At 44.3% G+C, this 17,271-nt stretch overlaps 1 protein-coding gene across 9 annotated transcripts in view; it reads left to right on the forward strand.

Annotated features, from left to right (window-relative positions):
• Positions 1–14,416, forward strand: part of RC3H1 (ring finger and CCCH-type domains 1) — an 828,931-nt gene extending 814,515 nt beyond the window's left edge. For 8 of the 9 annotated variants that reach the window (XM_086956761.1, XM_086956804.1, XM_086956790.1 and 5 more), the window contains one exon: positions 12,008–12,630. In XM_086956761.1, the coding sequence (XP_086812887.1) occupies positions 12,008–12,158 (151 nt within the window). In that variant the 3' untranslated portion in view covers positions 12,159–12,630. Of the gene's footprint in view, positions 1–12,007 lie in introns of all 9 variants that reach the window. The other variant, XM_086956796.1, reaches the window with a different exon arrangement.
• Positions 14,417–17,271: the final 2,855 nt, after the last annotated feature.

Here is a 17,271-nt window from a genome sequence, read left to right on the forward strand (position 1 = left end):
TGAAATTATTTGTAATAATCAACAAAGCAGATTATATGCAACAAATGGAATAAGAATCTGTTGGTATTAAAGGTAGCCCGCAACTACCAGACTCGCTCATAATTTTAGGTATGTGAACATGTTGTTTCCTGATGGCCAACCTATCACTGTCTTTTGAATAACGATTATTGCTGAGTTTAGATACCTCACGATGAATTTACTTATGTACACAACATGAACATCAATGTTGAATAGAGACATTCATTATCATAAGGATACAGAGTATAGCTATACAATACGACTAGCAGTAATCCTTGCATGTCTAAAGGTAAAGTGAAAAAGTGTTAATGGCTTTAATTATGTAAATCCTGGGGATATGACCATCAGACACCGTGTTAATAAACTTATGAACTAATGACTATAATGGATAAACAGGATGATTTAGGATTCCTTTATAAATCTATGACTAGTCTGATTTAACTATAGACCAGTTATTAAATCATGTGACAAAAAATCGTATTTGTTAGAATGTACTAGGGACTCTGTCAAAAGTCAAAAAAAATTTGTAACTGTGGCATTCTTTTTTTAGTGATTTTAAAAACCGTCCTGAAGAAGGTGTACCTATCATTTCAAGACACCGAAACGCCGCGTCGACCTTTGGTTTTTAATGTATTTGTGTATATGATTGTGCAACAATGAATTTTATGTATTGTAATTAAAAATTCTTTTTTAATGAACTGTTACTTTTTATCACATATGCACATAGTATTGTTTTCGTAATGCCACAAGACTTGTATATGACAGTGAGTACCCAACATAACTGATGCTCAGCTATTGGTCAGCTGAGTCTTATTGCTGTTTAGTAATAATAGGGTTGTGCTTTGAGTTGTGGTGTCTCACTAGATTAGTAGTGACAAGGGACACTTCGACTTAAGGGACATCCTTAAACTTAGGGACTGTTTTTCCTTTTTTAAGATTGTTTCACCCTGTCCCGTATTGGCATATAGGGTACCTCCCTTGTTTGTTCAAAGCAAACAGGCACAGAGACCACATCATCTTTTAAGACAAACACACAAACCTCCTCTAACAAAGGCTACTTTAGAGGAGGATACAGAGGCAACAACAACAAGGGAAGAGGCAGAGGCAATAACAACAACCGCTCCTCTTCCACTCCTAAACAGTGACTTTCCTCTGCCTCCCCTACAGCATTCCACTCCTGTGGGGGGCAGACTTTCACAGTTCCTACCTGTCTGGAACTCCATCACAATAGACAGGTGGGTAAGACAAATTATCCAACATGGCTACTGCCTAGAACTCACAGCAATCCCCGCAAACATACCACCCAGCTGCGTCCAATGTCCACAGACCATATAGCTCTGCTTCAACAGGAAGTTCTAGCACTTCTACAAAAAGATGCTATTCAAGTAGTTCCTTTAGAGAAACAAGGAACAGGAGTTTACTCCCTGTACTTCCTAATTCCCAAAAAGGACGGGACATTAAGACCAATTCTCGACCTCAGGCCCCTCAACCACTACATACAATTGGATCATTTTCACATGATCACTTTACAGCAAGTACTCCCATTACTACAACAGGGAGATTTTCTGTCCACACTAGACCTAAAGGACGCCTACTTTCACATTCCTATACATCCTGCGCACAGGAAGTATCTAAGGTTTGTCATACAAGGACAACACTATCAGTGCAAAGTCCTTTCATTCGGGGTCACAACAGCACCACAAGTGTTTACAAAGTGCTTAGCAGTAGTAGCAGCACACCTCAGAAGACCACAAATACATGTCTTCCCTTACCTCGACGACTGGCTCATAAAAGCAAGATCGTTCAACCAGTGGGTACAACACACAAAACAAACAATTCAAACATTGCACGACTTAGGGTTTACGATAAACGACACCAAGTCGCACCTAGAGCCTTCGCACGCTCATCAATATCTAGGAGCTACCATAGACACATCTGCAGCTCTAGCGTATCCCAGGCAAGCCAGGATTCAAAGTATTCAGAACTTAGTCTCCCTTTTCAATGCCAGCACTCTCTCCAAGCCAGAGTGTTCATGAAACTTATAGGCATGATGGCGTCTTGCATCTTTATAGTTCCTCACGCAAGACTGCAAATGCGCCCACTACAAGAATGTCTAGCACAACAATGGAATCAGGCTCAAGGTCAGCTCACAGACCTGGTGTTGGTAGACAGCCGTACATATCGCTCTCTGCAATGGTGGAACACCAAAAACTTGACAAATGGGCAGCCGTTCCTAGACCCTGTTCCACAGATAGTGCTCACGACAGATGCATCCAACACAGGGTGGGGAGCCCATCTCTTGCAGTATACCACACAAGGTCAGTGGAACAATCAACAGAATTAGTTCCACATCAACCATTTGGAGTTGCTAGCAATTTTCCTAGCACTCACAACTTTTCAAGTACAAATACAAAACAAAGCTGTCCTAGTCCGGACAGACAATATGACAGCCATGTATTATATACAAAAACAGGGGGGGGGGACACTCTCCGCAATGTCCCAGCTTGCACAAAACATTTGGAGATGGGCCATCCTTCAAAACATACACCTCACAGTAGAACACCTTCCAGGAATTCACAACCAGATAGCAGATCTGTTGAGTCGTCAGTCACAACAGATTCACGAATGGGAGTTGCACCCACAAGTTCTACAACCATTCTTCCAAATGTGGGGGCATCCACAGATAGACCTGTTTGCCACCCGCGAAAATGCAAAATGCCCAACCTTCGCTGCCAGGTTCCCACACCCACGGTCGGAGAGGAATGCAATATGGATGAACTAGTCAGGCAGATTTGCGTACGCTTTTCCGCCTCGCCCACTCATTCCACTAGTAGTACGCAAGCTCAGACAACAGTCTCGCAAACTGATACTAGTGGCCTCCACATGGGCACCCCAGCCGTCGTTCACCACGCTACTAGATCTCTCACTGGTTCCACATCAGAAATTATGGCTCACGCCATCCCTGTTAACACAGAACCATGGCGAAATAAGGCACCCAGAACCAAGCCAACTGAATTTGGCGATCTGGCTCCTGAAGTCCTAGAGTTTGGTTACTTAAACTTACCACCAGACTGTATGAATATCATTAAAGAAGATAGCAGCACAACATGCTCTGGTAGTAGGTTTTCTAAGTGGAAAAGATTTGCAATATACTGTAACAACAATCACTTTGATCCACTTGATGTTTCCATCCAAAATATCATTTGCTACCTTCTACACCTACAAAGGTCCAATTTGGCTTATTCTTCCATACGCCTGCATCTAGCAGCAATTGCAGCGTATTTACAAAATAGACATCTATCTCTCTTTAGAGTACCTGCAATAAAAGCATTTATGGAAGGATTAAAACGAATAATCCCACCTAGGTTATCACCTGCTCCATTATGGAACCTAAATGTGGTCCTTACAAGACTCATGGGGCCCCCTTTTGAGCCTTTACATAAGTGTGAACTACAATTTCTAACATGGAAAACTGCCTTCCTTGTTGCCATCACCTCTCTCAGAAGAGTTGGTGAAATACAAGCATTCACAATAGAAGAACCATTTTTTCAAATACATCCTAACAAAGTGGTTCTTAGACCCAATCCTAAATTCCTGCCAAAAGTGATTACTCCTTTTCACCTAAACCAATCAGTAGAGTTACCAGTGTTTTTTCAAAAACCGGACTCTGTTGCAGAAAGGGCTTTACACACCTTAGATGTTAGAAGAACTCTACTATGCTACACAGACAGGACTAAATCCTTCAGAAAGACAAAACAACTATTTGTATCTTTCTCTCCCCCACACAAAGGCAATCCCATCTCTAAAGGAGGAATTGCCAGATGGATTGTAAAGTGTATTAAAATATGCGATCAAAAAGCTAAACGTACACTAACAGTTCCTCCTAGAGCACACTCCACTCGCAAACTAGGAAACATACCACTAGAGGACATATGCAAGGCAGCAACATGGTCTACAATACACACCTTCACTAAACACTATTGTGTTGATGTGCAAGCCAAGCAGCAAGCTGCAGTGGGCCAAGCTGTCCTTAAAACACTATTTCAGTATGCTGCAACGGATACAAGCGACCACCGCTAGGGGAGACACTGCTGCACAATCGTTGCTAAGTGTAGGATCTGCAGCCAATATGCCTCGAACGGAAAATGCTACTTACCAGTATACATCTGTTCTTGGCATGTAGAGCTGCAGAGTCCTACACTCCCTCCCGCCTCCCCGGGACTTGTATCCGTTCCAGTACTCATCTTACTTAGATGCACACGCATGGACATCCTTTCTCTTTACTTCTACTAACTCCATCATTTCCCATCATGGCGAAAAACAATCTGAGAATGGAGTCGATGACCATACGCAGTATTGTCCAAGGGAGGAGTCGCCTATCTCGTGACTACAAAGACTTCTTCCAAGAAGACAACAACCTGCAATCATCCGAGCCCAACACCAGGTGGCGATCTATTGCTAAGTGTAGGACTCTGCAGCTCTACATGCCAAGAACAGATGCATACTGGTAAGTAGCATTTTGCTTCCTGCTACAGACTTGTTCAGTTTTAATGCTTCATGTTCTTCCTGTCTGTGTTGCCCTGCACATGTCTGATGAGTTCCTTGGGAACGTGTGTCTGTCGTCCCACTCCAGTAAACAGGCAAACATTTGACTATATTTATTTAGCATGTGCTGTAGAGTACAAAGTACACCCACAGGTATATTTTTCCTGAAACAGCACTCTCTAAGAGAAGATCCGCCCCTCACTTTCCCTTACTTGTTAAAAAAAATTATTTTCTCCCACTGGGCAAAGTAACATTCGCTGTGGGCTTAAAAATATCAGCATTCGTTAATCACTCGTGCATGGCTTACTTTTTTTGTATCACTTGTTCACTCTCTCTCTCTCTCTCTCTCTCTCTCTCTCTCTCTCCCCTCTAATTCTATCTCTCCTTATTCCTGTCTCTCAGCTCGCTCTCCCCCCTTCATTCTCATTCTCTCTCACCCTTTCTCTTTCGCTTCCCTTCATTTACTCTTATCTGCCCTTATTTCTTTCTTTCACTCCCCTTCATTCACTCTCCCCTTTATTAATTTTCCTCTTGCTCTCTCTTTTCTCACTCATTCTCACACTTGACAGGACCAACAGTGGGTACTTCTCACATACAGGTACAACAGAGGGCGCATCTCACACAGACTGGAACAGAGGATGCTTCTCACACAGACAGGAACAGAGGATTCTTCTCACACACACAGGAACAGAGGATTCTTCTCACACAGACAGGAGCAACAGGGGGCGCATCTCACAGACCGGAACAGGGGGCGCATCTCACACAGACAGGAACAATAAACGGCGCATCTCACAAAGACAAGCAATAGGCGCATTATTTTAGCTTTGCCCCCTCTATCAATAGCCTGGGTTATCTGTTTGCGTCCTTTTGTTTAATTTCTCTCTGTGGCGCCCATTCACCCCCTCTGTGAGCTTTTCCAGGCGCGTGATCCGTCACTAAGTGCTGACATGCAGAGCTGCATTTTACATGGCAGTATTTAGGAATATTCGGGGTCCCAAATGTGTGCGTTTGGGTTCTTTATTTGCTACATATGATGTCCCTGAAAAAAATTGTTGGTATTGTTTGAGCTTTGCCCCCTCGCTTTTTCTATCTCTCTTTCTCTCTCTCTCTTCCCCCTATATTCTCTCTCCTCCCCCTTTCTCTCTTTCTATTTCTATCCCCTTCATTGATATCTCTCCCCTTTAATATCTCTCCTCTCGCTCTCTTCTCTGTCACTCACTCTCCCACTTGAGCTCCATCTGCCATTTCTTCTTCCATTCTTTCTCTCTCGTATTTGCTCCTCCACTTCCCTCATCTTTGGCCTGCAGGTTGTAAACATCTACACAGTAGACAAGTAGACTCTCCAGCGGTCTTATTACAGTGCTGTGTAGTTCTAACATATAACTTACAGTTTGTATCTTTTGTTCAAATCAATAATCTATTTATGAAAGGTTTTTATACCTATCTATTGTCACACATTGGATGATTTTTCAGACAGCAGCATTAATTATTACATCGTGCACTGCTGTATTCTGAAACAAGAAGGTGTGACGGGACACATTATGCTTAGTTTCATTTGCAACATTCACTAGCAAGCCATGGGCATGCTGCAGCTCCCGATTTATGTAACTGCTGCTTTCAAGCTTGTGAACAGAAGCTGCTCGGTTGCAAGTTAAATGATAATTCAACCCCACACACACACAACACCCCCCACACAACCCCACCCACACAACCCCACCCACACAACCCCACCCACACAACCCCACCCACACAACCCCCCACACACAACCCCCCACACACAACCCCCCACACACAACCCCCCCACACACAATTTCCCACACACACAACCCCCCACACACGCACACAGCCCCCCCGCACACAACCCCCCCCACACACACACAACCCCCCCACACACACACAACCCACACACACACACACAACCCACACACACACACACAACCCACACACACACAGCCCACACACACAACCCACACACACAACCACAACCCCACACACACACACAACCCCCCACACCACACCCCCCACACACACCCCACAAACCCCCCACACACACCCCACAAACCCCCCACACACACCCCACAAACCCCCCACACACACAACCCCCACACACACAACCCCCACACACACACAACCCCCCCACACACGCATACAACCCCCCCCCACACACACATAACCCCCCCCCCACACACACACATAACCCCCCCCCCCACACACGCTGGGGTTGCGCAGAGTGATGCTGGGGTTGCGCAGAGTGATGCTGGGGTTGCGCAGAGTGATGCTGGGGTTGCGCAGAGTGATGCTGGGGTTGCGCAGAGTGATGCTGGGGTTGCGCAGAGTGATGCTGGGGTTGCGCAGAGTGATGCTGGGGTTGCGCAGGGGTGGCGCTGAGTGGTGCTGGGGTGGCGCTGAGTGGTGCTGGGGTGGCGCTGAGTGGTGCCGGGGTGGCGCCGAGTGGTGCCGGGGTGGCGCGGAGTGGGAGATGGGGAAAAAGGAGAGGGTAAAGAGAGGGAGAGAGGAGGGAGAGAAGAGGGGGAGAGGAGGGGGAGAGGAGGGGTAGAGGAGGAGAGGAGAGAGAGAGAGAGAGGAAGGGGAGAGGAGAGAGAGAGAGAGGGGGAGAGGAGAGAGAGAGGGGGAGAGGAGAGAGAGAGAGGGGGAGAGGAGAGAGAGAGAGAGGGGGAGAGGAGAGAGAGAGGGGGAGAGGAGAGAGAGAGGGGGGAGAGGAGAGGAGAGAGAGGGGGGAGAGGAGAGAGAGGGGGAGAGGAGAGAGAGAGAGAGGGGGAGAGGAGAGAGAGAGGGGGGAGAGGAGAGAGAGAGGGGGAGAGGAGAGAGAGAGAGGGGGAGAGGAGAGAGAGAGGGGGAGAGGAGAGAGAGAGGGGGAGAGGAGAGAGAGAGGGGGAGAGGAGAGAGAGGGGGAGAGGAGAGAGAGGGGGAGAGGAGAGAGAGGGGGAGAGGAGAGAGAGGGGGGGAGAGGAGAGAGAGAGAGAGGGAGAGGAGAGAGGGAGAGGAGAGGGGGAGAGGAGAGGGGGAGAGGAGAGGGGGAGAGGAGAGGGGGAGAGGAGAGGGGGAGAGGAGAGAGAGGGGGGGAGAGAGAGAGAGAGAGAGGGAGAGGAGAGGGGGAGAGGAGAGGGGGAGAGGAGAGAGAGAGGGGGAGAGAGGAGAGAGACGGAGACGGGGAGAGACGGAGACGGGGAGAGACGGAGACGGGGAGAGACGGAGACGGGGAGAGACGGAGACGGGGAGAGACGGAGACGGGGAGAGAGGGAAAGGGAGAGAGGGTAGAGGGAGAGAGGGAGGGTAAGAAGAGAGGGGGGGATGAGAGCGAAGGACGGAGGGGAGAGAGGGGAGGGAGAGAGGAGAGAGCAGGCAGAGGTGGAGATGGGGAGAGGGAGAAAAAGGAGAGCAGGGGGTAAAGAGAGGGAGAGAGGGTGAGAGAGGAGAGAGTGAGAGTGAGAGTGTGAGAGAGGAGAGAGTGAGAGGGAAGTGAGGGAAAGGGAGAGAGGTATAGTTGCTTGGCTACGGGTGTATCGAGAGCCACCAGAGATGGTGAGCTTCTCCTAGAGTTAACGGGTGATAGTCATGATGATTTTATAAATGATGCCGCTGGTTTTGAATATTGTGTGGGCTGGCAAGGCGAGTTCATGTAGTTCCATCAGTATGGGGGGGTTTCTGCCCTAGTCCCTAGATGAGATGTTGCAGCACGTAAGGTGCCTTTACGGGGTGTCGGTGTGGAGTCTTGTAAGCATTACCACCATCCTGGGCTGTATAAGTGTCCGCACTATAAATGTTAGAGTACGAAAATGGTGACTGAACCCAGGTGCGCGGCTGCAGAGGAGAAATGTCCCTGTACTTCAACATAGAGAAGGGAAGTAATCAAAGAACCTCGTTTTTCCTCTTAAAATCCTGACAACAACAGGGTTTGATTGAGCAAGACATTTTATCACGTTGAGAGCAATCAAGCAGTTGGTAAAAGGTTCTTGGTCGAAAACAATTTGCAATTTCTGTAGCTATTGAGGAAAAAATCCGAAAGTCAGGGGACATGTGAAGTCCACACAAAGACATCCAAGGCTCATCAAAACTAAAGCGACAATTTGGAGACCAACTGCCCTGATTGCATATATTAAAAACAAAACGCCCATCCACGTATTAAAAAATATGATCTTCAGCTCTCCAGCATGATTAGCAAGAAACCATCACACCCACAAACAGAGTTCCTAAATGCACAAACACAAATGCTCCACAGCCACAAAAACGGACTCTGAAACAATGCAGACACAATACTTCAAAAAGACAAAAAAGGAAACCAGCATGTAACCCTTCCTATAGAACTGAATCGAGTCGCAGCTGCACAAGCTTTCCAGCACACGCCACCGTAAGGGCAAGCCAGGCTCACATGCGCCAAGTGCAACGCACTTCCTGTTTGACACATTCAAGACGATTCAAAGCAACATGAATTACTGAATGAAACCTCTACAAAAGACATTTGGCGCAAATCACGGATTCATTCTTGTTCGGCTGAGCCCTTGATCAGAGATTTTTCAGTTTCAAGAGGACAGGATTTCTTTCTCACAGACTGGAATAAATCAAACCTGTTCTTTTTTTTTTTTTTTACTCAGAGCTATTTCTGTTCTTTTTTTTTTTTTCTTTGTTTATATCAGATTATCCAAGTAATGTTATTATTTCTTCCGCGAAGTATTTACAGGCGCAGAATGGAATTTAATAACAAGTTAAAAAAAAAAACAAGCATCAGAGAGCATAAAAGGAGACACGGCCTGGCGGCCGTGAAACTGAAAGTCCGGCCGGCCGTGAATAATTAGGGGATGAGAAATGCGCTGGGAGGAGAAATGCAGAGCGCACGCTGAGAAGCTTGTGGGAGGGAGGCTGGGCTGCCTTCGATGTGGTAATGCGAGGCAGGCAAGCAGGCGGCTGGTGGCATTGTGCACGCGCTTTTTAGGGCTTGCGCTTGCTCAATGACCTAAAAAGCGCACATGCACTGCATGGAATTGCCAGTGGTTAAACTCTGGATAAGCCACTATAGAGCTTCGCCAGCTATGCACAAGCGCATCAGCAGGCGAGCCCTAAAAAACTGTTGTGATTATTAGTGGCAAGATCACTAAAGCAGGGGAGGTGTTTAAATAATGCAATTTTGGTAATCTGAAGTAGTGGTAAATAAAAGCTTTGTCTTAGTCTGGGGTTTCCTTGCAGCTTCCCAATGTAAACAGTTGTGCAACCACTGACTTTGGTCCAATGCATACTCTTTGTGTGAAGAGCATAGAGACGCCTCTGAGGGAGCAGCTATCTGCAAGTGTTTCCCATTTTACTACCATGCCTCCTCTCAGGAGTCACCGAAGAATGGTTATCATCTGATGAAGAACCTGGAAGTGGGCAGTGTTGTCTGTCCCTTTCCTCCATGGGTCATCCATTACCTCAGAACTTTAAAATACACTGTTTGCAAGAATAGTTATTTTAATATGCCATTGAAGCTGCTATAATAAGGGATTCTAAGGAAATGTGCACTGCAGTGCAGATTATTTGTGCATGTATTGTACAGTTGGGTGATATTTAAGGGTAGTAGTATAGGATAGTCTTACACCTATGCAAGATTGGGTATATGCTATTATGTGAAATTAATCAAGAATGAAACAGTCATGTATGTAATCAAGGTAAGGTTTTTGCTGTTTCGACAGCCTGGACGTTTGAGTGGTTAAAGAGACTCCTTGTGCTAAGTCTTTTCACTTTAAACCCATCAAAACAGTGTATGGAAGTTTTTTATTGCAGTAGTATATATTTTAAGTTTTTGCTTCAGTAAAATGCTGTAGGTCCTTGCTAGAATTAAGCAAAATGCAAATGTACTCCAATGTTCAGTGTTGGTGTTTTCAAGTATAAGAATATCATTGCCAGGTTTCAGAGTAGACCTCATGGTATATAAGGAAGAGGTGATTATATACTTTTTTAGTTCACGCCTAGTCAGCGTGCATGCTCTGCTCTGCGAGGAATGCTGTATTGAAGTATGCATTTAAAGCCCCGCCCACATTTTTCATTGGCTTGTCATTGCCCTTCGTAAATGCTGGCTTCTGATTTCATAAATAGGCTTCTTAGTCCCTCTTTCGTACCGCCTTGTCTTAATTTATAACCTTTCATGGCGACTGGTCCTTTTACTTGACTTGTTAGAACGGTGTGCGTTATAAGTAGGTGAGCACTATTAGTTTATTGCTGACAAATGTGGGTAATGGTAGCTGCTTTTTTGTTGTATTTGCAGCATGCTCACACAGGACAATGGTGGCCGCTTTTGTATTGAGCACCATGCCGCTCTAACTTTAAAAGTGCCTGCCCCCTACCTCCACAGTACAATGGCGACACGTTTTAAAAAAAAATTACTTTTAAGAACTCTGCGCCTGCTTCAGGGACTCCGCGCTTTCTTTTACCTTTATTTTTTTTTATATTAACTTGCATGCTGAGCGCGGCACCTGCTTTAAGGACACGCTCACTTTCCTTTTAAAAAATAACTACTAGTGAGCACGGCACCTGCTTCAGGGACACTGCACGTTTTTTTTTTTTATAATTAAACTTCACTGGTATGCGTGGCGCCTGCTTCAGGGACACCACGCTCTGTGTTTTTTTTGTTCTTTTTTTTTTTTTTACTTTAATGATGAGTGCGGCTCCCGATTAACGGACACCTCGCTCTGTAATACAGTAGGTCTCGCTTTTGGTGAAATTTGACCTAGTGGTATTGTAAATGGCAATGCCTTTTAATATTATAAAAGGGATTGCCATTTACAATGCCAATAGATCAAAATCTCGCAATTGCGAGACCTATTGCATTGTAAATGCTTGTTTGCAATGCAGGTGCTGTTAGCTAAAAAATGCCTGTCTATTCTTGTGTGATTCCGTAATTTAGGAGATGTGTTACTAAATCTGCATTTTCTTGAGAGGAAATTCAAAAGAGAAAAACTTCCAAAACAGCTTGGCTTATGACCACTACTTATTTGCAGTACCAGTTATCGCAGGTATGCCTCCTGAAGAAGATCAGTATTTTCTAATTATGCTTTAAGTAAGCAAGTTCAGAAAAATGCACCACAGGTAGGAGAATTGGTGTAATTAACAAGATCACACTTTTTGCGTGTAGCTATGTTTAAAGGTAAAGCGGATGAGATACGAAATTTTATTATGGGATCTTTCTGCTAGAACATGCCTTTATTCATTAATTTAACATCTGCTACAGTCTCCCTTTAGACAGGTGTTAACCTGCAGCTTAACTTCAAGTTAAAGAAGTATTACCCCCTTCCCTCATGTACACACCACAGGCACGTGAAAAAATAGTGCAGTTTTTACATTACATTATAAAGTTGATGCGATGCAGAGAATCCGCTCTTTTAATATGTTTATTTTCCTAAATAGCATTTGGCTGAATGTGTTTATGTTCTTTTCCTCCTTTTATTCCCCACAGCGACGTGCCGAATGGCTCTGCCTTGGCCCAGGAGAACATCGGACTCCTGTCGAGCAAGACTGCTTCACTGAGCCTCTCTGAAGACACCGAGGCTGGTGGTGACAGCGGTGACTCCCTAAGAACAGGAGCTGCTTCCAGTTCCAGCCTCTAGAAAGAATTTGAAAAGGGGTGAAGAAGCGCACGTTCTTGAACCCTTTCCCACGCCGCACCTCAGAATCCCCGTTTTGGAAGGGTGGAGGGGTGAAATGGTAGATTTGGGGTGGGTATGAAAGACGTGCAAGCCGCTTATTGGGTGTAAGAGAGTAAACAATATTCCCCTGTTGGGGATTGTGTCCATCCTCTCCACATAGGTTACGCATCCCAGTGGCTTAAGGAGATTAAAAAAAACGTAATGTGCATAAGAACAAACACCACTAAAAGCAGATACCCCCTGCACATAGCTACTTTCACATTAACACGTTTTTTTTAATTAAAAATGCTATCTATTTAAAAAAAAGTTAAAAAAACAAAGGATACGATAAAAAAAATAAGCAGTATCTGCGAGCAATTCAAAATTAAATTAGTTTTTGTTCTGTGAATGAACTTTATTTTAATAACTTTGGACGCCTTGAATCTAGGGCTATAAAAAAACAAAACAGAAAAACCGGAAGATATTATATATATATACACTGTTTGATTAATTGTCTGATCTTAATGAGGTAGATTTTTTTCTCTCTCTTTTTATTTTTTTGATGTTATTACATATCCAGTGGTATATAATCCATCCATTCTCTGTAGTCCCTTCTCTTCCTTTCTGGTCTTCCCTTCCTCTTAGCCTTGCTGAAAAGACAGCAGGGTCAAGGAGGCTTTCATGAGAATTTGGGAATAGCTGCGCAGCGTCTCGCTGTTTGGGAATTTTACTGTACCCCTTCTCTTTTTCTCTTTCTTGCTGCAACTCGGCCGTACCATCTTCTCTTTCCCCGCCACTTCTGTTAGTGTGGCACTCAGGACACCTGCCAAGCTTCACATACCAAATGTGAGCTGGTCTCGGTCTATCCCCTGCTGGTAGGAGGGCGCGCAAAACTTAAGCATAAGAGCCTTGGAGGCCCTGTGGACCTCCATTCACAGAGGACACCTATTTAATGTTCAATGTTCTATACAATAAGGATACAGTTTCGTTTTAGAAAAGATAAACCTGTCCTGTCCCTGTTGTGTTTCTATGCTGTAGACCGTTGTGGCAGGCCCTTGATTTGGGAAAGGACCAGCTTGATTCCCCTTCAGTTTATAGAAGGTGGAGTACCTGAAGCTGGCATTTTCTCCCACTGTTGAGCTGTTGGCGCGCCCCATAATGTTGGCACAGTTTTAATACAGTTGATGTTACATATGCACTTCTTGTCTTGGAGCTCTTCACCCTCCTCTCCTCTCTCATTCTCCCTCCCACCCGGTGTTAGTTTAAGATGCAACTCCCGTGATCTGTTTAGTTACCTGTGATTTCATTGCACATATTTGGAGTTGTGTGTGAGGAGAAATTTAGAAGTTCATCTTAGTGCGACCAGGCCATCTTTTACTCTTCCCCTTGAGTGTCGTTGGGCAGAGGGGAAGGCAGCAGCAATTCTGCGTGTTATCGGTATCTGATTTAGCTTCCATCTGCAGTGAATATGCTGAAGCAGATAACATGTGTGGCAGGATGGCTGACTCAACTGAAGTAAATTCTCTGAGACATCACATCCTGGGACACGTGTAAAAAATAGTACTGAACGTACAGAGAGGAGCGAGGTGGCTATTATTTGCGCTCTTGAGGGTCTACTTATTTAGCCTTTGAGGAGATGGTAAGAGGTTCAGAGCATGGCAGTCTTTCCCAAAGAGATTCCACATTCTGGCTTGTCATTTTAAACTAGACTAGTTCACAGTGGGACTTGGAACACACCCCCATATGCTGCTCCTCATGGATTAACGTGTACCTCCTGTTTTTTCCTTGCGTATCTCCAAAGGCACTGACAGTGGAATGGGTCTGTGTTGCTTTGGTTGTGTAAAGTGAGATTCAGTCGTGTTTCTTTTGTTGCTTCTTTTTCACCCTCTTAATCTTGCTGAAGTCATGTGCATCTAAGCACAACCTTTAATGACTGCAACATTTATCGTAGAAATTCTTGGGGCATCATCTAATTGAAAGAGAGATGGAGCAGGGACCCCGCTATTACCTACCAGTAGGAAAATCCGCACCAAACGCACTTTGTATGTTGCGTTTTCATTTTTAGCGGTTCGCCAATCCGCGCTTATACTGTTTCACATTGAATTTAATTATGGCCTACAGACCTCACTGGTCAAGCATTTAAAAATATACCTATATTGGCTTGGGATTCGAGCTTATATTTTTGTTTTATTATTTAAATTGAAAAAAATGTGTCTGTGTGTTTATACGTATATATATTATTTTTTATATATATACACCTCTATGTATTCCGTGTGTTTTTAAAGAAGCAAAAATTCTGGCAGCAAGCTGGAGTTGTCTGGCTTGGAGGAGACTGAAGTTTTTTCTTTTTATTCTTTTTGTCAGGGACTGATGTTTGCGAAGGCTTTGCTCTTCCCTTTTTTCCAAGTGCCAGCTCCCTTTTCCCACCAAGAAGTCAGCACAGTTTTAATGCTGCTGATACTTTGGCTAGGGCTGTTAAGTTCCTCGTTCGTAGTGCTGGTTTGATTGTTTCCCCCACATCCCCCCTACTTTGACCTCACTTCCTTCTCTATTCCTTTGCTAAATCGAGTGCTGGAGGTCTGTACCACAGACCTTTAGATTTTTGTTGTCTTGAATGTGGGTACTGCATTTCCCCCTCAGAGGCCCATGCTGGTTATCTGTGTTTCACCCCTCTGCTTTCTCTTTGCAACCTTGAATGCAAGTCTTGAGAACTGCCTCCTATTTATGTCCCCGATGCATGCAGGAGCTGAATTGTCCACTTCTTACGTGCTGCTCAGTCCCACTTTCTGTGACACCCCAATCTTTTCCCCACTGTCTTATCTGCAGAAGACTACATTCCCTGTTTACAAGTTATAAAACAAGTGCTTGCAGCTGAGGGCCTTTTGATTTCTTCAGAATACGAAAAAAATCAATGCCTCTAATTTTTGTACGCTGAAAATACAATTTAGTAAACACATTTGAATGGGTAAGGTGTTAGTTTGAACAGAATAATCAGAGCACTCAGTAAGCATGGAAAGATGATCTTCTACTTCACCACTCGTAAGCAAGGAAAGAGGATGGTGTAGTGCTTATATGTTGGCAATATTGAGCACACTTGAAAAATAGAAGTTATGCTGACCAAATCGAAGGGGGAGGGTTGCCTTCTTACCTCGTCTTCATGCTACAACTTTAAAAGTCACTACTAAGATGTAAAGCTATTTTAGCACACATTCATAATGGTGACGATGTTTCCCTTTTTAGTTAATATTCTTCAGAAATTGAATGCTTTGTACGGAAATACTATCTAAAGATTGGTCTCAGTTCTTGCGGGCACTTTTAGAGCACCAGTTAATGTTCAACATCTTAGTCTCCTCTTCCTTAATCTCTTCGATTGGTTGTGCTCCAAGTTCGTCCACACGTTTTATGAACAGTTGTATCACTGTTGTGACCTCTTGCCCATAGGCCTGGCAGGCTTTGCTTCTTAATAGTTGGATAGTTTGTGCAAAATGGAGAGGAAGAAAAGCTGTTCTGCAGCTGCTGTTCTGGTACGACCGCAAAGCTTTGGAGTAAGGCCCTGAAAGGTTCTACTGTGATCCATTAGTACTCTCCCAACTTATTTGTGGCATGCATGTAATCCTTGCATATTTCTGAAATGCAGCTTCCACCTTTTTTCATCCTAAAACTTAACTACATATCTGAAAGAGATGATAGTTGGGAAGCTCTAATCTTTGTATGCTGGATGAACTAGAAGTAAGTGAGCAAGACTGATATCTTATTGCAGGGACAAATGTAGCCCTCCTTGAAGTAACAAATCTGTATGATTTGATGTCTGGTTCCTGATCTCCATTCATTACCGTGAGGGGTCCTATATATTTGCATAAGCATTGGTTTAAATAGCTAAAAGAGTAATTATGATAAAAGTCCAATGTGATGTTCCTCATGGGCATCTATCGAAGAGGTGTCAGCGGTCATTCTTTGGGCTCTGTTAGTCCCCTTTGCCCCACTCTTAAAAAAGTAATTTGATGATCTACCTTCCAGAGAAGCAAGGAAACTATTGATTCAGACTTGATTGGATTGCCTGCTTGGTTATTGAGGATCGAAATTTCCTATACCAGCCTTGCTTGTCTTTTACAGCCCACTGTGCTTCCTGAACTGCAAGAATATTAGAATTTTCACTTGACATAAGCCATACAGATATGAGATGTGGTGGTGTGCCCCTTCCAGCGTTTAGGGCGCGAATAGCAGGTTAAGTTTGGTGCAAGAGTTTCAATTCAAGTAAACCTACAAATAAACTTTTTCAATGGAGAACATCTTGAGCTCATTCCAAACGTTTCTGGTAGTGGTAAAGCTCCAATCGTCTTGAAGCATATTCATTACATAACTTGGTTGCTACTCCTCCTAAAACAGTGAAGGGTACACAGAGATGCTAATCATTTTATGCACCCCATGTACGCAAAATAAAGGCTTCACTACCTCAGAGCATCTGCCCCATATGGAACCAAAAACTCTTTACTTGGTCAGAAAAGCTACATAGTCATGATTTCCCAATCTCTCCATTGGGTTGCCTTTTGATTCTGATGCCTCTCTCCAGATACCAGGAGATAAATACAGAAAAAGTCATGAGGTAGACCTAGTGTCCTATGTAATTAGCCTACCATTCTTGCTGTCGCAAAGCAGTTGCCCACTCAGAGCATTGATGTCTCAGACACCGACGTCCAGGGTCCACAGTCTATTGTGTTTGTAGAAGCAACACATACCCACAGTTACAGAACTTGCCTGTCTTACTATCCTATGTCAGAATCGCAAAACAGGAATCCAAACCCCCGTCAGTGTGTCGTCTAAGTGTACATGATTGCAGGTCACTTACCCAAGACATGCAAGCATGTGGGCCTGGAGAAAATCTCATACTGGAGAACTACATTACAAGTAGCTTTTCCAGCTCATTGTCTGTCACCGGATAATAATTCACATAGGGAGCTAGCAGATATTCTTTTTAAAATAGACACTGGGTAAAATAATCTTTTTCTTGAAAAGCAGAGATGCATGCAGGATACTAGTGTCAGTATCTTGGAACATGAGTAGGCCATCTGTGTTATTCTTGCATAAAGATGCAAAG

The sequence above is a fragment of the Lissotriton vulgaris genome, chromosome 1_1, assembly GCF_964263255.1.
Source record: "Lissotriton vulgaris chromosome 1_1, aLisVul1.2, whole genome shotgun sequence".
Lineage (NCBI taxonomy): Eukaryota > Metazoa > Chordata > Amphibia > Caudata > Salamandridae > Lissotriton > Lissotriton vulgaris.